At 34.5% G+C, this 23974-nt stretch overlaps 2 protein-coding genes across 2 annotated transcripts in view; both read right to left on the bottom strand.

The window, feature by feature from the left end:
• The window catches only part of LOC142342888 (V-type proton ATPase subunit F-like), a 245543-nt gene that overhangs the window by 105056 nt on the left and 116513 nt on the right, over positions 1-23974 (bottom strand). The window lies entirely within an intron of this gene.
• On the bottom strand, positions 257-22317 carry LOC142342301 (uncharacterized). Its single transcript, XM_075393590.1, has 5 exons — positions 22192-22317; positions 16471-16582; positions 10966-11114; positions 4878-5005; positions 257-678 (listed from the first exon to the last, which is right to left on the bottom strand). The coding sequence occupies exons 1-5, from the start codon at positions 22244-22246 to the stop codon at positions 379-381; spliced, it is 744 nt and encodes a 247-aa protein (XP_075249705.1). The 5' UTR covers positions 22247-22317; the 3' UTR covers positions 257-378.

The following is a 23974-nucleotide window of genomic DNA, read 5'->3' as shown; positions in this document are numbered from 1 at the left end:
GCGCAGTTACTTAAACAATTTTTTTTAATACATGATCTAAACTCCATTACAGGCGTCTACCGGAAACAAATTTTTGAGTAAATTTACTCTTTTTTGGCAAAAGATTTTTTTTCGGTACCGGTAAACGCTCGTAATGTCTTGCCAAAAATTAAATTTTTGCTTCATAAAACTGTAGTATTTGCTTACTTTTGACATTCAGTACATTATCAGCTAAAAGATTTATTTTTGGAAATTTACATAGTTTGTTCAGGCAGTTTTCAACGTACATTTTCTTCACAAAATGAGGGGCGTGGTGGGTGTGTTAGGAAACAGTGCAAAATTTTGCTACGCTTTTAGACAAACATATGTTTAGTTTTTTTATCGCAAAAAATTGCGAAATCACGTTGGTAACGGGGAAACCCCTGGATAAATAGGTCCAAAAACTGAGCACAGCCAAGGTTGTTCATAGCATATGAAGTTCCTTTTAAACCAATCAAAATCGACAACTTGTTCCAGATGGGTCGAATTGTTGAACAAATCAAAAGGATTGTACATGCGGACTCCTCCCGCCCATTTTTGTGGAAACGTGTGAAATGTCTCCCTGTTCACTCTGTGGTCTTCACGTGTGTAGCTGAAGCGCCCTGATCCAAAACCAATAGCTGATATGACATTTCTACAGGCATCCTCGTCTGATCTGACCTGTAATTTTTTGAACATGAATACACCAGAATGGTTATGTTTGTCGATAACGTTCTAGATCTAAAACTTCTATAGTCGGGAAGCCACTTTCATGAGATGACCCAAATATTTACGGTGGGCTCGAAAATCGTATGCCCAACGTGTCCGATTTTCCCCTTGCTATTTGGGTTACTCCCATGAGGAGAAAAATTATTTTCATTTAAAATAATGCCCCCTCTTTTTTCGTGTGGAAACTTCTGCTATATCTTGTGATATTTAGTTTGTGGAATATCTTTCAAAACGAGTGTCATAGCAAACCAGAATCTATCTAAATGTTCAACATGATTCAAAACTACTTTAAACAAGGAAGGCTTTCATCTGATTCACGACTTCATTCTCAGTTAAAGAATTCGATGCTGGAAATTTTCAAAATTATACAGAGTAATGGATTCTCAAGGACACTTGATGGTTTCTCAAATATGGACAGATATGTATACAATTGGAGTAAACCATTTTTTTTTCACAAACATGGACAGAATCTGAACTAGGCAGAACATTTTTATTAAACAAATTAAATTAACAGAATGTCTCAAGCAGAAATATAGCAATTTACAATTATATCCAATTCCACCCACAAAAATTATTGATTAATGACTTGAATATCAACATGTTTACTGTAATAGCAACCTCTGATAATCAGTGAAGCAAAATGCACTACATTTATAAAAATAAAGCAGAAAAGTCAGAGAATCATCATGAAAGAGTTTTGTTAAAAGTGTCGAAAACTAATCAGAACAAGTTGATAAATGCTGAAAAAACTGATCTCAGCAATCGTACAAAATTTTGCGAAAAAAATTGAAGAAAAAGCAGCAAAAAAAGGACAACTGCGAAACTCATTCTGTTTGAAAAATAATCGCCTGAAAGTTAAAAAGTCTCGTATTAATATATCAGAATTCGTATTAATTTCATACCAATCAATTTTAAAAACAGCTGACTTTGTTTTTAAAATTTAATAAGCAAAAATACAAAAAAAAATGTATATGACAAATGCGAAAAGAATGAAAGATTCCAAAAAAATCACCCTAAAAATTTGAGAAAAAGGTCCCAGAGCAAATCATCAGCCAGCAATAATGTGAAATGATTTGAAAATGCACTTTTTGAAGATAGCAATAAAACCAACAATAGGTTCGGACTAAAAACAAACTGATGTTTTTAACATTAAATATTATGTTTCGCTGGAAAACAGGTAAGACCTGAAAAAAGTGACACTAAAATTCAAATCACAAAAATTTAGATCGCCAATTAGTTTTCTAAAAGTGGATGCTAAAAAGAGTTACCGAATGAGCTAATTCATCCATGCCCAAGAAACTTACAACCCAATTACCAAAACAAGTCCTCGTACAGCGAAGAGAAAAAATGACCTCACGCTCATGAATAAACTGCTGAGTCATCAGATTGATTTTTGAAACAATAAAAATAAAAACAATTACGGAAATACTGAAAGAAAAACAGTATGAGAGTCAAAAAAGTGTTTGATAAAAACTAATGGAGCAAAAGAAAATTAGTTTTCTTTTGCTGTAGAGCAGATGGCACCAGTCATTAATGGGACTAAGTTACCACTTGACAAAAAGAATGACAAATTGGGGCAACATCCAAAATTTTTGTTCCGACCTCTTTTGAGGGGGGAGGAACTATATAAACAAAATGGTTTTTTTTGTTCAGACAATTTTCGTCGATCGATACAATAATCGTAGAGAGTTGTGTGTGGGTTGATTAAAAAGCTCGTCCGGCGTAGAATATGGAAATAGAAAGATTTTTTCAATTTTCGTTTTTTATGGGAGTTATCGAGGTTTAAATTTTTTTTTGAATATTAGACGTAATTCAGCTGTCGTTAGATGTAATTCAGCTGAATTAGACGTAATTCAGCGGCCATTCACATTTTTGACCAAATTTTTGTCAATTTTGAACAATTTTTTGTCAATTTTGCTAAACTAGGTTAAGCTGGTTAACTTTAGTTTTATTGATTTTATCTCTAAATATAGACCAAGATGGACATTTTTATTCAATTGTTATCTAATGTCTGCTGAATGAAATAGTGAATGATTTTTGCTACTATTTTATCTTATCTCTCTCAACTTCGGGCGTAGTGTCAGTAAAAACAAGCAAAAACTGGCTTCCTGTGAGTTTTAATTAACGTCGGTAACGGTTTTATATTCAACTAATGGTTTCTTTATTTTGGTACTGAGCGTTTTCAATTTCTTTTTCTTTTTGAGCACAATTGCATATTTTATGAGTTCATTTGGTTTCCTTGTCAATTTATCACACAGTTGACAAGTCCAATGAAACGAAAGCATAGTAGGGACAATGAACAACGTTGGAAAAAATTGCATCTGGATATTTTAATTGTTTTTGTTGAATAGTTTATGCTTTTTGGGCTGAGATACAGTATTCTCCTAATACTTTGAGGGTTTTTTTGCTTATTTTTATCTTTTTTTGTTGATGTACGCCATATACCCAATAACAATAGATCTTATATGCTTCTCGAGGCCGCATAACTCAACTTAATTAAAGATTTCTGTTTATAGCTGTTCTTTTAATAATTTCCAAATTATATAAGAAAAGATTTTCTTTTTTGTCTGTCTCCTTTTTGCTTTCATTTTCGTCATCATTTAACTCGCTCATTAGAAGTCCTAATTACTTTTGTTGATTCAAACATTTTTTCGCGCTGGGTTATACATTAAGACTGATTGCTTCGACGATTTAGTTTCATAAAAGTTTTCAAGATTTCAATACTGTTCAGTTCTTGGGTTTCTTTTTCTAAGTAGTTCTTCCATAAGGCAGACTCGATGAAGTTAGATTCGGAAAAAATAACGATTTACAGTTTTTGTAACATCTTATAATTATAGTGCGTTGAACAGTGTCATGTCGTAACTTTGTTTGAAGTGTTGGCTTCTTTATGTGTTTGTTGTTTTGTGGGGTCGTGAATTGTTCTCGTTATTAACAGGCCAAATCGGCCTCCTGAGGTACGTTTTTCTAGTTAATCCATTTCTTTTTTTTTGAAATGTTAAATCTGTTATGACTTTTGAAAGTTTTTCTTTCCGGAAACAAATTTGTGTTTTTGTTCTTCGTCTTTTTTAAATGGTTTTTCGGTCTATTTGTAGCTCAGTGTCTGTAAACACAGGTCAAAACCCGTTTCCAGTGAGCTATAATTTATTCTTTATAACGGTTTTAGCTTCAAACATTTGTTTCTCGACTTTGTTACTACTGTTACTCCGCGATTTCATAAATTGTTAGATTTTTATATATATTTTTACATTTCAAGGGATTTTTGGTTTCTTTATATTATAACAATAATCGTTGATCCCATTGGCTTTGGAAATTTGCACAATCACACATTGGAAAATGACATGTATCAATTGCTTCCTATGTAGATATAAATGAACATTTTAGTGGCTTGAGTTGATATCAGCTTGAGTTAAAAATGGAAAAATATTTTTGAACTTCGCATCTATTTGCTCTTTTTTTGTCCACCTGTTAACCAGTCGCCTTGGCGACAGGTCTCATGAAGTGTGGCTTAAATTGTTTTGTTTAGGTTTTTATCGGATGCAAGTTTGCTTTTGTTATGATTTTTTTTATTTTAGACATCGAGTTCTGGTCGTAGATTATGTTTGTTGTTTGGTTTTTCTCATTGTGATTTTTATCCTTTTTTAGTAGTCCTATTATCAACAACTTTCATCGGCCCTCTAGTGGGGCAATTTTTTATTTCATTGGTTGTTTGTTTAACGATATGTTTGTTTTGAAAGTTTTCTATCTGTTCATCATTTGGTAGCCAATTAAGTCAAGAATGTGGATGAGCGGGGTCGGAACATTATGTGCGTACGTACATTACCCAGCCTGCTTGCATTTGTTCAGATTGGTATTTTGTATATGGTAATTTATGCTTCTCTGGATAACCATTGAGGCCTGGCCTGAGCATTCCATAAATTTGCTTGCTAACAAAAATTGCTCAACAAATAATTTAAAAGCAATTTTTATCAGGGATCATTCAATGCTCTGATTCTTCTCCCCTTTCTCTACTGTTTCGCATTTTCTTTTATGATAAAACATTGAGACGATTAATGTTTTTTTTTTCAATTGGAGACATCAAGTCTTTCATCTAAGCGTTTTACCTATTTAAACTAAATTAATCTCTTTGTTCGAAGATGGAAGAGGAAACTTACACTGATATAGTTAAGTTGCTTCCCCTGTGAAGAAAAGTCCATCATTTTAGCGTGGTACTCGAATGGAGAAAGGCCTCTATCTCTGCCCTGCTTCTTATAGAAGTCTTGTTGATAGTCACAGCAGCCGCCTGTTTAAAACATAATCGCTCATTTAGTTACAACAACGATTGGTGGCTGCCGTCAAATTAACACGTTGCACCGACAAAATGAAAAAGAAAACATAAAAAGTAAATATATTTTGACAAAAAATTAGTCATGCAAAAATCCTAATCAAAACTGAATAAATTTTTATCTGAAAACTGAAACATTTTCAGTGTTTAGATAGAGCTGTCGGCCAGAGAAAAATTTTTTGATCAATTTTTTCCATTAGATTTGAACGTTCGTTCATGACTCAAGTCGTCACAATCTTGATAAAGAAGCATGATAAAGAAGTGAGTGGCTTCTTGCAATTAACTAGTAGCAAACTTGTTACCAAGATGCGCAATTTTTGTTTGAGGTGTCTTGGCAACTTTTTCATATCGCTGTATACAATAAATTTGGAATACTGATACTGATGTAGAAAATTATTCGTGTTTGTGTTTGACAATTAAAATCCGTTACCCGGTACCCCATTTAAAAAATTTATGAACAACAAAAAGACGTGTTAGAATGCATATATAAGAAGCATGTTGATAATAAACTGTTGATTTTTTTAATTAGATAATTTTTCTCACAAAAACTTAACTGCGAAAACTAGAACTGGTGGTATACGGAGAGCGCTTAACTTTTTGAGCAGTCCAAAAAAATCAGTCCAAAGTTTTGAGTATAAATAGACATATTAAATTTAATCAAGGTGGTATTTTTTTGTTTGTTATCTATTAATAGACCAATATAAAAAATTTTCAAGGATCAGACAATACTCAACACGACACCCATGTCCCACTATTTGGGACACTTTTTTTAAAACAACTGAATTAAAAAATATTACCAGCTAGTTATTTATACTTGCAACAAAAACAATCTAATATTTCAAATGATTTAAAAGTAAATTTGAGTAGCGACATTCTGATTATTTTGAGCTCAGTTGGACGGATTTTTGTCTGTATTAGTAGATCTGTTGCTCTGTCAGACCTTTTTCGTAGAAAGAACATCTTTATAACCCAGTTCATCTGTCCAGTAATGCATTTCAGTTTTTTTCAGATAAATTTTGAAAACCAATTGCTGAAAAAGATAAATGTGAAAACCCAAGGGTTTTCAAAAGATGAATGCGTGTCTTCAGGGACAATCAATGTTTTTTGTGAGTACATTGATCGAGTAGCATGAGCCATCTTTTCTTAAAGTTTTATCCAACTGCTTTTCAAAATTCAAGTTCCTATCGATATGAATACAAAGGTATCTGCAGCATTTTTTTGTCGTGAGAATTTCCTTATTAAAGAAAACAGTCCTAAATCGGAATTTTTTGTGAGAACGAAATGAACTCAGCTTTTTTGTTTTCAAGGTTAGCCTGGTTTATTATTAATTTTGTGTTTATCACTGAAATCCGTCATCCGAGTCAGAAGGAGGCGCACAAGTTTTTTTTTCGAAATTCGGAGTTACAGAAATTGGATGATTGTTTGTACTATGCAATTTATCACCGTTTTTGAAAATTGGTAATACATAGTCTACCTTTATCTGAGTTCGGAAAATTGTTTGCTGAATACATTCAATTAAAGCGGACTGTAGATTTACGCCTATATCCATTTCGCATGACTTTATGAAAAGAACTGCTAATTAACCAGGACCTACTGCTTTTTTATAGTCCATCTAGTCCAAAAGACCTGTTTGAATGCATAAATAAAAAGCATGTTGATAAAAGACTGTTGATTTTCGAGTTGATACTTTTTTTCGAAAAAATTTGATCCCCAAATACTAGGACAGGTGGTATACGGAGAGCGCTTAACTCTTCGAGAAGTCCAAATAAGCAATGATTTAATATAGAGAGATATATAAAATTTCCTCAATGGCCAATGTTTTGTTCGTTATTTTTAATAGACCAGTATAAAACATTTTCAAGGACCAGACATTACTCAACTCGACAACCATGTCTCATTATTTGGGACTCTTTCTTAAACTGCTACAATAAAATTATAGCCAATTGGCTAAATATAATTGCAACAAAAACAATATAGTGTTTTAAATCCTTTATGTAGCAACATTCTGGCTATTATGAACTCAGTTGCACGGATTTTTGTCTTTTTTACTAGATCTCTGGTTCTCTCAAACGTTTTGCGTAGAAAGCACATCTTTATACCTTATCAATGAAATCTGTCATTTGTGTCTCAGTAAGAGGCGCTCATTTTTTTTGAAACTCGGAGTTACAGAAATAGGAGAATTGGTTGTACCATGCAATTTATCATTATTTTTGAAAATTGGTTTTACATAAGCTGGTTTTTATTTGAGTAGGGATAAATTTTTGCTTAATGCTTTTAATTAAAGCGTACTGTAGATGTACGCCTCTAGCCATTATGCATGACTTTATGATAGAAACTGTTAGTTCACCCGGATCTCCTGCTTTGTTATCGTCTAGGGAGTCAATGACTGTAAAGGTTTTTTTAAGTCACCGCTCTGAATGTGCCCTCAGGTATGTGAAGTTTATCAGGGTATTTACAAGCAATGTATAGACCTTTGAAAACCCCCTAGTTCAGCGATTGATCATTTTAGAGATTTAATGATATTCGTTGGATCCCTTAAAATGTCGCTTCTATCTAATCTGATTGCGTCAACCTTGACACTTTTTTAACTCGGACTGATCTTCTGTTTAATGAATTTCCATTGTTTTTGCTTGTTGGTAGCTTTTTGAAAATATGGGTGCATTTTTTGTACGTCTCACTGTCAGGATTTTTTCCCCATTTGTTTAACAAAAAGTGTTCTTGGGAAATCAAGGGCTTCAATTCGTGATTTAGACAAGGCTTAGAATTCTTACACGTGAGTCTTCAATTTTGTTCAATATGAATTTGTGTCTGATGGGTTTTTGTAGACAATGAGGTGGACAGAAGAAAAAGAAATTGAAAAAGAAAGACAGTTGTGAAAAGGATATATTATTGTGAAAATTTGCCTTTTAATGGCAACAAGATTACGCCCATGAGAAAAAAATCAAAAACAGTATATAAAATCAGCCAATTTTCAGTCCTGAATTTAAGAGCTTGGAGCATTCAATTGCTTTGAAGCTTAATGCACAGACCTGACAGATGAAAAGAAGAAAATCTTTTTCTCAGGTAACTTGAATTTTATTCTGCCTTAAATTTGATAAATGTTTTGTTATCAGATTCAATAGTGATTGTGTAGCACTTTATGGGAACAAAAAATCATAACGTGACCAGCACTTGTTTGTGACAATAGTCAATGTTTTTTTTCGCAATTTCTTACTCAATCTCAGGGGACTACAAAACACCGGTCTAAATTTTCAATCCAGGGTTTCAATATTCAGCAAAGAATTAAATGAAAAACTGGAGGACTACTTTCTATGTTTTCACTAGACAAGAGACAAACGGACGAAAGAGATAATTTTCAAAATTCAGAAAGACAGTGGACAATATATTAGATAGGAAAACAACTGAAATTTTACCCAGGTCGAGGTGGCCAGACCGAAGTGACCCCTGATAAGACGAGTTTCGAGCGCACACATGTTCCCGGTGCGCTCGAATTACATGGTCTGGAAAAGGCTTCGAGCGCATTTTTGTCTGGACAATGGTCTGGAACTTGCCTGATCAGAGGCCACTTTGTTCTGGGACGGTCGGATCAGAGGCAGTTTCAAGCGCACACTAGTCTGATCAGAGGCCGATTCGAGCGCACACGAGTCTGACCAGAGACCAATTTGAGCGAATTTTTTTTTCAAGTTTTTTTTGTTTTCATACTGACTTTTGTTGTCTCTGGTAAGAGTCAACAATAAAACAGCATTCTGATCAGAACTTCATCTAAAAATCTGATGGGTTTGATCAGAACCAAAGGGTCCAGCTGATAAAAACTGCCGGTCCCCTCAAAAAAAGATTTTGAATCAAAGTAGATCACGACGTTTTTATTCAAAGCTGTCTAAGTTCATTTATTCAGTTAAAAGCATAAATATATGGCATACTCAGTAATTTTTTTGATAAATTTTTGATCATCATTTATTTTTATTAGCAATACTTTCAGGATTGGCTTTTTATTAGTTGAATATAGGATTGATAAAAAGATAGATGAAATGAATATGTTGTAACGATATTGAGAGATTTGTTCATGTTCAAAATCATTCTCTGATCGACTATTTCGAACGCACTTTAGTCTAAACAGAGGCAACTTCGAGCGCACTTTTGTCTGATCAGAGGTGATTTCGACCGCACTTTAGTCTGAGACTATATTTCGAGCGCACTCTAGTCTGGACAATGGTCTGGAACTCGTCTGGACAATGGTCTGGAACTTGTCTGATCAGGGCTCACTTCGGTCTGGAACTCGTCTGATCGGAGGCGGTTTTGAGCGCACTTTGAGCGCACAATGATCTTCTAGCGCATACTCGTCTGATCAGAGGTCACTTCGGTCTGGGACGGTCTGATCAGAGGTCCCACTTGTCTGGGACGGTCTGATCAGAGGCGATTTCGAGCGCGACCTCAACCTGGGTAACGTTGACGATTTAAATATTTGTAGTTCCTCTTAAAAAAGCGATGAGCACGTAACGATAAAGTGGGTTCTGTTTTCTTTAACTCCTATATATTGGACCCCTGCCTTTTGACCCAGCAAATTATACACCCACGTGTATTTTCCCTCTTGTTTACCCCAATTTGGTAAATCAATATACATATCCAATACGACAGTTAACGTCAGGTAACCATTAAGTCGCAATTTCAAATAATCTTTGTTTGGTTTGAATGCAAGCCATATTGAGGAAACAGAGAAACTTAAGTTTTAAACTTAGGACACACTTATTCATTACCCAGGTTGAGGTGCCATCCGGAAGTGACCTCTTATCATACCGAGTCCAACGCACACGTTGTGCTCCCAGACCGAAATTACAGGGTCTAAGATTTGGTTCGAGCGCACAATAGAATGATCAGAGGGCACTTCGGTCTGGGGATGGTATGGTCAGAGGTCACTTCGGTCTGGGGATGGTATGATCAGAGGTCACTTCGGTCTGGGGATGGTATGATCAGAGGTCACTTAGGATGGGAATGGTCTATCCAGAGGTGGATTCAAGCGCACATTAGTCTGATCAGAGAAGATTTTGAGCTCAATTGGGTCTGAGACCATTTCGAGCGGACTTTTTTTTGATTTTTTACCGAGAAATGTTGGCTCTGCCGAGAGGCAACAAAAAGCAGCATTCTGATTACTGACATGTCTAGTGTTTAATGGCTTTTATGAGAACCAAAGGTGTCCAGCTGATAGAAAATTCCGGTCCCTAATACTGAGATTTTGGTCAACTACAGAACACGACGTTTTATATGGAAAGTTGTCCAAATTCATTCATTGAGTTCGAAATATGCACTAATGGTATACAAAATAAATTTTTTTTCTCAGCAGTTGGGTTTTCTTTTCTTTAGCAATACTTTTAGAATGATCTTTTCTTTCAATGAGTTTAATAATGCAAACATCAATTTTTATTAAAAGAATATATTATAACAATGTTAAAGGAATTCGTTCATAGTAGAAACCATTCAGTGACCAGACTATTTGGAGCGCAGTTGGGTCTGATCAGAGGCGATTTCGAGCTCACAATAGTCTGATCAGGAGTGATTTTTGAGAGCACAATGGTCTTATCAGAAGTGATTTTGAGCACACAATAGTCTGGACGATGGTCTGGGTTTGTTCTGGGCCATGGTTGCACAATCGTCAGGACAATGGTCTGATTTCGGTCTGATCAGAGGTCAATTTCGTCTGGAAAAGTCTGATCAGAGACAGTTTCGAGCGCACTTCGAGCGCACATGGTATTTCGAGCGCACTTTAGTCTGATCAGAGGATACTTTGGTCTGGGATGGGATGGTCTGATCAGAGGTCACTTCCGGATGGCACTTCAACCTGGATTAATTATCTGTATTGGTTATCTGTAATTACAGATAACTTCTATTATTTTATCCACAAACAAAAGATTCGAAAAACGAACCAAATTCATGTTCGTCAAATGAGAACCAATTGATAGAGCGGTATGTGTTGGCTGTAGCTATTGAGAAGACATGAGTCGATGATTCACCGCCCCAAAAATGTCGCCTCACTCCTCCTTGTGCAATGTGCCCGAAAGTGCAGAAATAGTCACTAAAATTAGAAGCTATCAAAATCCAAGTGTAAATCAGTACTGGGCAACTGTAAATTAAAATTCTCAATTTAATATATTTATACTTCCTTTCTCATTTAGCGATCCTGGCCTCTAGGCGTACATTAGTGGCTCAAAATTACATTTTTGAACTCACAAAAATGCACAAAATTAAGCTACGATTCTATGGATTGAAGGAACCTGAAAGCTTGAGAATTATTTTGAACAAACCCACACAGTTGAAAATCAGAAATACACCAATGTTAGACCGAGAGCTGATACCGAATGTTCAATCAAGTATGTGTTGGCAATGCTGGTTCTGAATGTTTGTCAGAATAAAACAAGACACGGGCTATTCAAACTGAAGAGAGCTGAACACAAAAAATGTAGCTGTCAAGTTGCTGAAGCTTTCATTGCAAAAAAGACCAAATGGTTCTTCCTTGTACTCCGAATTCTATTAGTGTATACTTCGAAAGAGATCATCTTAAGTTGCTGCAGCGGCACAAAGAATGAAATTCAGAATTTAAAAAAGCTGAATAAAGATTGCACTTCTTGTTGCCAAACATTTAACCGATAAAAATTCTCAAACAAATTTAGAACTGATCTTTGAGATATCCTTATTAACACTGATTGATAATAATTTTAAACACAAGCAGAAAGTATGCATAAAAATAGTTTTCAGAGAAACGTCAAAAAAGTCGACAAGAATCAATTTTTAAGAATAGGAATAATTACGCTTTTTCCAATGTACATTTTAACATTCGGTACTGTCAAATTGCGATGGTGTGTGTTTATTCTTTTGTGCTTCATTCTAAATGGAGGAGATTTAGAAATCAGCAAAAATTATTAACTTTTTTAAATATCCAAAATATTAACTTTTTCAGCTTTTTTTGAAAAACAAGAAGCAGAAGTGTTAATAGGCAGGAATTTAGTTACAAAATGAGTTGAATATGTTGCCGACAATTCTGGTTTTCTGGATTTATTCAAATAGCGTTGATTTGATAAATGTTACTAATTTCTTGCTTTGTTTGTTGGTGAAAGTCAAACTCCACAGTCGGCACTGCCAGAGAACCATTAAAGTAGAAACAAATTTTGGATCTTCTGAATGATGAGAAATGAGAAAAAATTTTAAACCCAAATCGGGGTCAATGCTGCCACAATGAGTTTATTCAGAATTGTGATAATTAAATTTTGCTTTTAAAACAGCAAACTGATTATATTGTAGATCGATGGCCTCCAGTGAAAGATTCAAATAGACAAAGAAATTTTTCTAAGTTGAATAACGAAACAGTCATTTGTAGCTTTCTCTAAGCATTTATAGCGTGTATTAGAGTCTACGTGCAGCCAACAGTAAAATGCAAAACAGAAACTTTTAAATTAGAAGATACATTACAGACTAGCGCTCCTACCAAATTGAGAAAGAACATTCGGTCCATTTCAACCGGTTTTCCACAAATTGTGTCTTAAAAGCGGTTGCGGAAAGAAACCCCCCACGGAAAAAAACCCCGCTTCGTTTTAGATAGGAAATAAACCCCCACGGAAATAAACCCCCACGGAAGTAAACCCCCACGGAAATAAACCCCCACGGAAATAAACCCCCACTTTACTATTAAAGAGCTGCGCATTTAGCGCGTTTGGCCATGCCTCGAGGGCCATGGCCATGCCTCAGCGGCCCGTGGGACTTGATTTGAAACTATCACAACCGAACAAATTATGACGACCGAAATTCAGTTTTAAAATGGGGGTTTATTTCCGTGGGGGTTATTTTCCGTGGGGGTTTATTTCCTATCTAAAGTTAGGTGGGTTTTTTTTCCGTGGGGGTTTATTTCCTAGACCCTGTTAAAAGATGTAAAACTGGGTTATAATTTGAAATACGGTTACGGAAGTATTGTTTGGAAACTCCTTCAGTTTTTTGTCTCCAGATTCCACAAATTAGCCAATTGGCAATGTTTTTCCCTAAAATTCCGCCCTTAAAAAGTGCAATATTCCACAGTTTGCAGTAAATAATTTGCTCACCATACGTCTCTTAGAATTCACAAATAAGCAAGAAACCAATCTTTATTTAAATAACAACTATTCCGACTTCACAGACGCTAGAAAATGACTAAGTGATGACTTTCAAAAACAGAGTGCTGAACAATCAACAATTATATTGGCTGAAACATTACTCAATAGTTCCCTTCTGGTGAGGCCTTTGTGGGTTAATTGAAGCTTAACTTGTGAGTCTGGCTTTAAATTTCCCTGACCTCTTTAATACGTACAGCTATGAGGGTCTCATGTACGCCAATTTAAAGGATAATAGCATTTATTCTCTACAAAAGCGCTGTTAATGGCTTCAGAATGAGCAGAGTTTTTCATACGCCTCCCAAAAATTTAATAAATTTTGAAGAATTCTTCTGTTTTAAAATTGATCAATAATTATCGATTTCTGCAAAATACCTGCGTACAGAAAATGATCATTAATGGTTAATTTCTGTGAGACCCTCTGCATGAAAGATGATCCGTAATTACTGATATCTGAAAAATCTCTCTGTATGAAAAGTGATTAATAAAATTTGAAAAATTGTTTTGTATTAATTGTGGTCAGTAATTCTTGATTTCTGAAAGATCTTTTTGAGCTAAAAGTGATCAGTAATTATTAGTTTATTTGGCTCTTTTGTTTCTTCAATGTGCTGATTTGAGGTTGTCATAGTAGTATTTCATGAATTGTTATTAAAGTTCCCCTATTTTTAATATTCTTAAATATAACAGAAACCGTGAAACATTGCATCATATCAATATAACCCCGAATAATAGCCAAAACGTTCAATGATAGTTGTTTTTTTCTGAAAAGTCCCTCAAAACTACGACATAGTTACTGCTGTTCCATATATAACAAACATACAGATTAAACAAATCAGTTAGCACCTAAGATGGAAGCGGAAGAATTTGGATTTTTTTTTATTTTTATTAGTTTAAAGATTTTGTTGCTACTATTTATTTCAACTTCTATCATTTACGTAAATATAAATGTATATTTTGAATAGTTGAAATAAAAAAAAATATTTTTTATCCTAAATTCAGTAATCCAATCCGAGCGGCAAATACAACAAGATTTAAAGTTGAATTAGCCCCCGCGTTAGGAAAATGAAATTAGGTAAATTTAATTTACCAAGAACATGCTCACATACTAAATTTTGGATCTTTATGACAAATTTTGTCACCAGGTTCCACAGTCCTAAACTGTCGTTTTCCACAAAATAAAAATGGTGGAACATCTGGACAATTTTTTCACCAAAATCTGAAAAAATAAAACTTTTTGTAGATTTTTGAAGTAATCTAGTTTGAGTTCCGTTTTTTAGGGGCGCTAGTTAGTCTGTAAGGTAGCTTTTTTGATCATTAAAAACCAAACAGACACTGGACTATCTTGAATTTACAGGAAGCGTCAGTATCATTTGCTCAACAAAATCATTTGCCTTCTGATGAAAATTTGAAACATAGCAATTTGCATCAAAATTTTTATTTTTTGGAATAATAACATCAGGACGGATACAGAATTCGCTAAACAAATCACGAAACTAATATAATCGAAAGCACTAAGAATCTCACAAAGAGACCAATATGATCTTAAAAGTATTTGGTTCCAATGAATTTTGTTTCAGAACCAGGGGAACAGAAAAATTCTATTCCATAAAAATTTTGAGTAAAGTGTGATAAAAAATTGTCAGCTATAATCAAAATTAAACATTTGTCACAGCCATTCATTATATATATACCTCTATATATATATATATATATATATATATATATATATATACATACATATATATATATACCCTTATATGTCGTTAATATGATCAAGTTAGAGCACAACTGCTAATAGAGAAAAGCCAAGATTCAATGAGTCAGAAATGAACTAGTTTACGCGGTCAAGCCAGAGGCGTATAAAATAGTTTATTTTGTTAAGTACAAAATTTGTTACATTGCTCCGCTAATTAAATTCTTTGCCTTCTTCTATTTTCCGTAACGCTCTGTATCGGATCATTTTTGTACACACACACACACACACACACACACACACACACACACACATATATATATATATATATATATACATATATATATATATACATATATATATATATATATATATATATATATATATATATGTATATATATATATTCAATCACATGCAAGTTTGTATTAGGAAGCCACATGACGCGTTATTACGTTGGGTTCCCTATTTAAAAAGCGTCTTCGTGCTTAAAATTTATATTTTTTTTGATTAGTAGAAAATCACATATGCATATTTGGCCTTGAACGGATAACAGGGAAAAAACGAATATCATGTTGGAAACATTTGAATCTGAAATCTATAGATCTCAGATTCAAAAGTCTGCAACATGATATTATTTTTGTCCATGTTATCCGTACAAGGCCAAATATGCATATGTGATTTTCTTCTAATCAAACAAGTGATATGCTTAAATTAATCATTTCACATAAGCGTGTCCGGGTTTAGGTGCATGACCCTAGACTGCTCTGATCAGACTTTTTCTCAAATTTTGTCCTCTTATCCGACCCAAAGGTTTCTGATTAGACCGTAGCGCGACTCAAGAAATCGTGCGACCATAGTATTGTCAAGACCATTGTGCGAATCAAGTTGTTCCCAGACCCTGTAACTTGGGTCGCACCACGCTACAGGTATGCTACCCAATTGGTCTGACCCGACTGATCGGAACGGTCTAGGAACGCACACCTGAACTTGGGTGGAATTTATTTTTAAACAACATTACAAACATTTGAAACTAAACAAACATGCAGTGATTGTCTACGTCATACAAATTTTATATGACATTGTACGATTGTAAATTTAAAAGAGAACTTATTGACAAAGTTATACACTTTTGGACCTGTATTGGTCAAAGAAGTGACTTTGTCTAGAATGGCGGATATTACAAGGATGTTAGCCACAATATGCACAATAACACACTTCATAGATTGCAGTTGACAGCTCGATAGTTTTTGCTCGCTCGATAAGTGTACATAGAATTCTTATTTTGACAAATTGTCTTTTAAGCATACCTGACTAAATATGCAAACAAACACGCTTTTTTGTATGTACTTACATACTGATTTGTCTGAAAGCTCATTCATGTGTTTACATTATTGTAATTTGTGCCCAAGAATTGAAGTAATCTCTGAGTAAAATCAGTTTTATCTATTCTGGGCAATTTAATGTGATTGATTACTCTTCCAAACAGTCAATGCGGTCTTTAAAAATATGCGTCCGTGGCTACGTGAGTGTGAGAGGGTGCAAATTGTAAATATTGTAAGGCGCGTTGCATTAACATAAACAAAACAAGCGATCAGCCAACCTAAGTTGTGAGCACTTTCTGTTAAGACTGTTTCCATTCTGATCAGAGAGAACGAAAATAAGCGACTCCCAGTTCACCCTTCTGAAACACATGGCACCCACGAAACAACACCCTGAAAAGAACAGTGACCAATTACGCCTACAAAAGTATGAAAAATATGGTACATATATATTCTCTTTGAAAAAATACCGAAAAAAATGAACATTTTGTGTGATATCATATTTTATAAAAAATTGGTAACCGTAAAACGGTCCATGAATATTTTTATGGGGTCTTATGTTAAGTAAGATACCATAAATGTGAACTTTATGTTTTTTTGACGTTTAATGAACTCAAAACTGGCCTTTCGAACTGATTTGAAAATTAACCAAAAAAATGTCCATTTCATATTACAGCTTTTTTTCATGAAAAATTTTTAACCAAAAAACGGTCCATAAAATCTTTATGGCGTTTAATGCTAAGTACGGCACCATAAAAGCGAAGTAAAGATATTTCAATCCAATGCGCAGAAATGTTGCTTTGGGACTGCAGGTGGCCCTCTGGACTGTTTGTCAGCCAAAGTCAAAATTTTTTATGATCGTTGTATATTTAGTAAGTTTCCAAAAAACCTATTATGGCGCTTTATGATAGGTCAGGTTCCTTTACGGTATTCAAAATCTATTACCGATAATTATCTTTCGCATTTTTAAAAAAACAAATATTTCCGAACCATGTCAAGGAGTATACAACTGCTGTGCTAGTCCGATTGTGTGAATATTTACAAACTGCTCATTACTTTAACATTACAACAGAATATCTAAGTGAATTCCATTTTCGTGGCATATTAAATAAAAGAACGCATTAAGTTAATAGGTTTTTATACGTCAACACAACAAAAGTAGGTCTAGTTCATATTACCAAAATTAAAGTCACGCCATGTGAACAACTAATCTTCCACAAACAAGGGTTCAATTTTAAAACTGAGCAGAAGAATCTTCTGAGCAGTTTGTGGAGTCTTTTTTGTTGTTTGATTTTAATTCCACAGGGTAGATTGATTCAATTTCATTCAAATCTAGTATTGCCAATCTCACAAATGAATTCTGCATTTTGCTAGAAACAAATTTCAGGTTCCAGAACAATTTTTTTTTGTCCTGTTCAACCTATGAAGACTCCAAGTGACCAATGGACATCCAGTTGGTGGAGTAAAGCAGGTGGTAACTTTTTTTTACAAAAAATGTAAACTTTTAAGTCACAAAAAGAGTTAAACGGGGAGTAGGCTCCGATTGTGTTTAATATCTTGAACAGATTGAAATTTTTGTCTAAAATATGTAGCCCGTAATGCATAGTTTAACTTTTTTTCCCGAGGATACTCATAGATTCTGCTCAATTGCGAGAATTACAACTGCTGAGTAGTGCAAATTCTTAAAGTCAGTGCGTTTAAGTCGAGTCTCAAAAGTTTTTCTCGGATAAATTTTTGATTGATAGCGTTGATTGTTTTTATTCCTCGGGCCATTTTTGTAAGATATGTTGCAGTTCCACTTGAAATGTTTAACTGTTCTCTATGTGCCCCTAATTACTTTCCATCAGGTTTCTCGTCTAATGGAATAGGATGTGTAATTATGATTTCATTTAAGTCTTTCCTTTTGCTGATACCAAAATTCATGAATTCAGTTTTTGAGGCATGTACTGTGAGTTGGCGTTCATGCAAATGCTGAAATAGTTTGTTAAAATTTTGCTCTAACTTGGACTGGCTTTATGGGGTCTTATGTTAAGTAAGATACCATAAATGTAAACTTTATGTTTTTTTGACGTTTAATGAACTCAAAACTGGCCTTTCGAACTGATTTGAAAATTAACCAAAAAAATGTCCATTTCATATTACAGCTTTTTTTCATGAAAAATTTTTAACCAAAAAACGGTCCATAAAATCTTTATGGCGTTTAATGCTAAGTACGGCACCATAAAAGCGAAGTAAAGATATTTCAATCCAATGCGCAGAAATGTTGCTTTGGGACTGCAGGTGGCCCTCTGGACTGTTTGTCAGCCAAAGTCAAAATTTTTTATGATCGTTGTATATTTAGTAAGTTTCCAAAAAACCTATTATGGCGCTTTATGATAGGTCAGGTTCCTTTACGGTATTCAAAATCTATTACCGATAATTATCTTTCGCATTTTTTTTTTTAAAAAAACAGATAATTCCGCACCATGTCAAGGTGTGTACAACTGCTGTGCTAGTCCAATTGTGTGAATATTTACAAACTGCTCATTACTTTAACATTACAACAGAATATCTAAGTGAATTCAATTTTTGTGGCATATTAAATAAAAAAAACGCATTAGGTTAATATGTTTTTATACGTCGACCCAACAAAAGTAAGTCTAGTTCATATTACCAAAATTAAAGTCACGCCATGTGAACAACTAACCTTCCACAAACAAGGGTTCAATTTAAAAACTGAGCAGAAGAATCTTCTGAGCAGTTTGTAGAGTCTTTTTTCTTGTTTGATTTTAATTCCACTGGGTAGTTTGATTTAATTTCATTCAAATCTAGTATTGCCAATCTCAAAAATGAATTCTGCATTTTGCTAGAAACAAATTTCAGGTTCCAGAACAATTTTTTTTGTCCTGTTCAACCCATGAAGACTCCAAGTGACCAATGGACATCCAGTTGGCGGAGTAAAGCAGCTGGTAACTTTTTTTTACAAAAAAATGTAAACTTTTAGTTCACAAAAAGAGTTAAACGGGGAGTAGTCTCCGATTGTGTTTAATATCTTGAACAGATTGAAATTTTGTCTAAAATATGTAGCCCGTAATGCCTAGTTTAACTGTTTCTCCCAAGGATACTTATAGATTCTTCTCAATTGCGTGCATTACAACTGCTGAGTAGTGCAAATGCCTTAAAATCAGTGCGTTTAATGCGAGTCTCAAAAGTTTTTCTCGGATAAATTTTTGATTGATAGCGTTGATTGTTTTTATTCCTCGGGCCATTTTTGTAGGATATGTTGAAGTTCCCCTTGAAATGTTTAACTGTTCTCTATGTGCCCCTAATTGTTTTCCATCAGGTTTCTCGTCTACTGGAGTAGGATGTGTAATTATCATTTCATTTAAGTCTTTCCTTTTGCTCATACCAAAAATCATGAATTCAGTTTTTGAGGCATGTACTGTCAGTTGGCGTTCATCCAAATGCTGAAATAGTTTGTTTAAATTTTGTTCTATTTGGCCTGGCTTTTGTCAATGCAATAGAGGGATCAAAAGTTAAACTAACGGTATCGTCAACATGTACTGTTGCTTGTGGTATATTTCTATGAAGCGTTATTTTGTCTTATGTGCAGTCCTTTTACATTTTTTGAGCTTCAATCAAAACCTAAGATGTCCAAATTGATATCCAAATTTTCTTAATTGGTTGATTCAAAAGCCTTTGACACGGAAAAAGACTCTGACAAAATTGCTTATGTTGGTTTTCCTTTTGATGAATTGTGTGTAAAACACGAGGGAATCGATTGTTGAGTTTTTTCTCCTAAAATCATATTGAAATTCACTTAGTAATTTGTTGTCGTGAAAGTACTGACTAATTTGATTTCTCAAAATGGTTTCAACAATCTTAGAAAGGCACAGGGTAATGGCGAGGGATTGGACGATAGTTATTAGGCTCTTGAGGGTCACCTTCCTTGTACAGTGTTACAACAATTGCTTGTTTAAGTACATTGGGAAAGTAGGATATTTTGATGCAATAGTTCACAAGAAAAATTAGATGAAACACAATTACAGAACTTGAATCTATGATAGCCCATGCTGGAATGTGTGACGGCCCGGCTGGTTTATTTCTTCCCAGTGCAATGCAATGTGAAATCTAAAGTTTTTTGTTTAGAATTCTGCGCGTTTGACATCTTTAGTAAACACTGGCGCCCTTGGAACTTTCCTATTGTAGAAAAACTATAGTTTAACAGGCTAGCCTTTTTTTGTTTGCGTTACATAATCAGCAACAACGTTTCTCAAACTAAAAATTCTTGGTTTTATTTTTTCAAAGCATCTTATCTCGTTTATCAGCATCCACTTTTTCCGGTCAGCTCCTGCTGCTTCAATATGATTTTCACGAAATCTATTGAACTCGCTGTCATTAGAAATAATGAATTTGTTTTTGAATCAAAAATTTTTTCATAGCCTTTATCATCCAAAAATCTATATCGATTGACAATCATTTTTCTTGATTTTCTACCTTATCATTTTTCTGCTAACGTGTACAAATTTTTGTCGTTTCTGATAAATCTGGTTTTAACTGCAGCGTTTTGTGACAGTGCTGCTGTAAAACCTTGAGTGAAAACTTGTAGCATAGAATCCAAGTTGCTCTGAACGTACCTTTTTTTGATTGTTTTTTTGTTCCAGGCAGTGTTTAAAATCAAATGCATTATAGTTTTTTATCGTAATTTTTTTTGAACTGGCAAATTTTAGTTTCTACATGAAGCCCTAACATACTTGAAGCAGCAAAGAGTTCACTATTTACAATGCTGTCACAAGTTTCAATGTCGTTTATAAGTGAGCAGTCAGTGATGATGTAAACAATAAGGCTTTCGGTATTGTTTAACGGGCTTGAACGAGTTGGAAGAGTTTTATTCTTGACATGCAAGACATCCATAAGTTTTAATGTTTCGAGCTTAGATCGCTCCAAATTATCTAAATGTTTAATGTTACAATCCCCAAAAGTATAATCTTTCAGTTTTTTGTAATTGCCTTAGCCATGTTATTGAATAGTTGGTCCAAAAGGCATTGCTATTTTGGTTATTGTGATTATAGGTAACATTCAATAATAGAGAAGCCACCCAGGTTGGTAATTTCAGTGAGACCCTTGAACTCTCGAATTTATCCGTGAAAAGATTTAAATAATTGCAAAAACTTTTTGAGAAAAAAATCTTTGACACAGGTGTCATAACTCCACCATCTTTTTTGGTTTCCATTCTAACCGAAGGAAAACGGTAAGTTCTAAAGCAACAGTGTCCTTCTTTGTCAGGATTGAAAACATTTTAATCATCATATTCATAGAGCCAGGTTTCTATGAAACAAAGAAATGCAGTTTGATCCCAGATCGTGTACTAGCGTGCGTAGTTGTTCTTTCTTGCTTAGAATGCTTTGTACATTTAGATGATCAATTTTCAATCCGACTCTCTTCTCTTAGTTATTCTGATAGACTCATTGTATGTTAGAACAGGTCCTGGGTTTATTTATATGTCACTTCACCTGTATTTTAAAAAATGAAAAGCAAAAGACTATCAGCTACTGAAAAGATGAATTCAAAATTCAAAATTACTTTCAAAATTCATTCAAATCAGTAGAGCAAAAAACCTTTTTATCAGTTGCAAATCAAAACGATAGATTTGGAAACGACGGCGTTCAAAAACGTCATTACATTAGAATCATTTTTTCGAATCAGAGTGTAGTAACCTACCGCCAAAAAACTTCAACTACAAAAGCTAAAACATAATTTTTCTCAATCATTCTGTTATATTCCAGATGTTATCCAGAGCAGAAGAATACGGAAAAACGTCCTGCTGTGAATTTTAATTTTTTGTAAATTTTAAACCTACTTAAAGACTTTATTATACGCTGATGCTCTTAGTGCCTATTTATGCTGTATCTATAAATATTATTTTTATGCAAAATATTTTTTTGCTTCAAGTATCATTAACTTACTGGTTATAATCTGATGTTCTTGTTTTGAATAACAATCGAAAATTTTAGGACCCTTACCAATGATTGATAGAGTTGGGACAATTTTGATGCATGCGCTATATCTCATTTTCATTGAAATTTCAATAGTATAACAGTCAAATTAAGAGTTTGAAAACTTTCGCAGAAAGAAAAGAATGGTCAAAAATAATCAAGGCTAAAGTATGAACTGAAGAATTGAAAATATTTGGACAATATTTGCGAAAGGATTAAAGGTCAGAGGCAAGCAATATTTGCAGTCGGTAAATTATGGTTGACAAACATTCAGTTCAGAATAGTTCTGAAAAGAGAATTGCATAAGTGCAACGCTATCCACTTTGAGGCTTAATCGTTTTCCAAAAACTAAGTTGAAATAGCGACGATTGGCTGTTAATGAGGTGAAAGTATCTAATACAAGCGATACGGCCAGTACGGCAAAAAAGCCGCAACTTTTCGTGAATGTAAATTCACGGCTGAATAAAACAGCGTGGGAAAATGTGAGGCTCGCAACGAGTGCTCTGAAAAGCAGTAAGTTCCTACTGGTTAACAACACCTGGTGATCACTGAAACTATCTTGTTTCATTATTTTTTGGAGAAAAAAATTGTTCTAACAATCTTTATCAACAATGTATGGCTGCACGAGAGTGTATTGTTTCTGAATGGCAGAAAAGGTACAAATAAAAAAATATATTGATAAAGAAGAACAGTAACTAGATACAGACTTCTGTTGCTGTAGAAAGTAAAACTGGCAATAAACAATATAAACAAAATAAAGAGACTGTAGTCCGAGATTTTCAATTCATAACGACGTATAATAAATAGCGTAGAAACATCAGTAAACTTACAAATCAACAAAAGAAACATAGGCGATATGGTCGAAGTCGGTTTATTGACGTCGAAGTCGGTTCGGATTGGCTCAGCTGATGTTTAGAAGCCGAAGACTACCTTACAAAAATAATAAGCCGAAGACTACCTTTACATTGTTGCAAAAATGCGGAAAAAACTTTTTTTATCTTTACTTAAAAATAGGTTAAATGAACTTTTCTGAACTTTCTACGTAAATAAGAACGCAAGTTACGAATTTAAATCCCTGTTTAAAATAATCGATTTTGATTGGTTAATATATTACTGCATGCTTCTATTAACTCGGTAACATTCTCCGGCCCCAAAGAAATTTTTTTGAAAAATCGGTACAAGTTTTACGAGCGGACGGACGAGTGAACCACACGACGTACGTAAGACGGTGGAGCGCGGGACTCTATCGGAGCCATAATGGAGTTCTACAATCCGAACAGCAGAGTAGTAACCTCGAGGGTTGACTTCCACAACTACCCGAACCAAGTCACTGACATTGAGGTGCTACACCGCAAACGTCAGCCAGTTAGAACGTCAGTTCAGCGGAGGTAAGTACTCTTTAATCCAATGAGCGTTAGCGCACGCAAAACTTACGATGGTCAAATTCATTGTCACCAACAAGAAACGGGATACCGGTAGTATATTCTCCTAACAGAAAGCGTTTGGGAGTTGTAACATACAAATTGCTAGGATCGACGCTTACGAGCGTTAGTGGACGCCAATTAACAGCATGCTCTATCAGAGACGTAACGAAGTTCTACAATCCGAGCAGTAGGGTAGTTAACTTTAGAGTTGACGTCCACAACTACCCAAACCAAGTAGATGGCCTTGAGGTACTACTCGGCAAACGTCAGCCACTTGAAACTTCAATTCAGCATCGGTAAGTACTCTTCAACCGAAATAACGTTAGCGTTTACGATGGTCAATTTTATTGTTACCAGCAAGAGACGGGGTGCCGGTAGTAGTAATC

This window comes from Convolutriloba macropyga, chromosome 7 (assembly GCF_964194025.1).
Source record: "Convolutriloba macropyga chromosome 7, txConMacr16.3, whole genome shotgun sequence".
Classification (NCBI taxonomy): domain Eukaryota; kingdom Metazoa; phylum Xenacoelomorpha; order Acoela; family Convolutidae; genus Convolutriloba; species Convolutriloba macropyga.
Note: the sequence above shows the minus strand (reverse complement) of the source record. Positions and strands in the feature narration are given on the sequence as shown.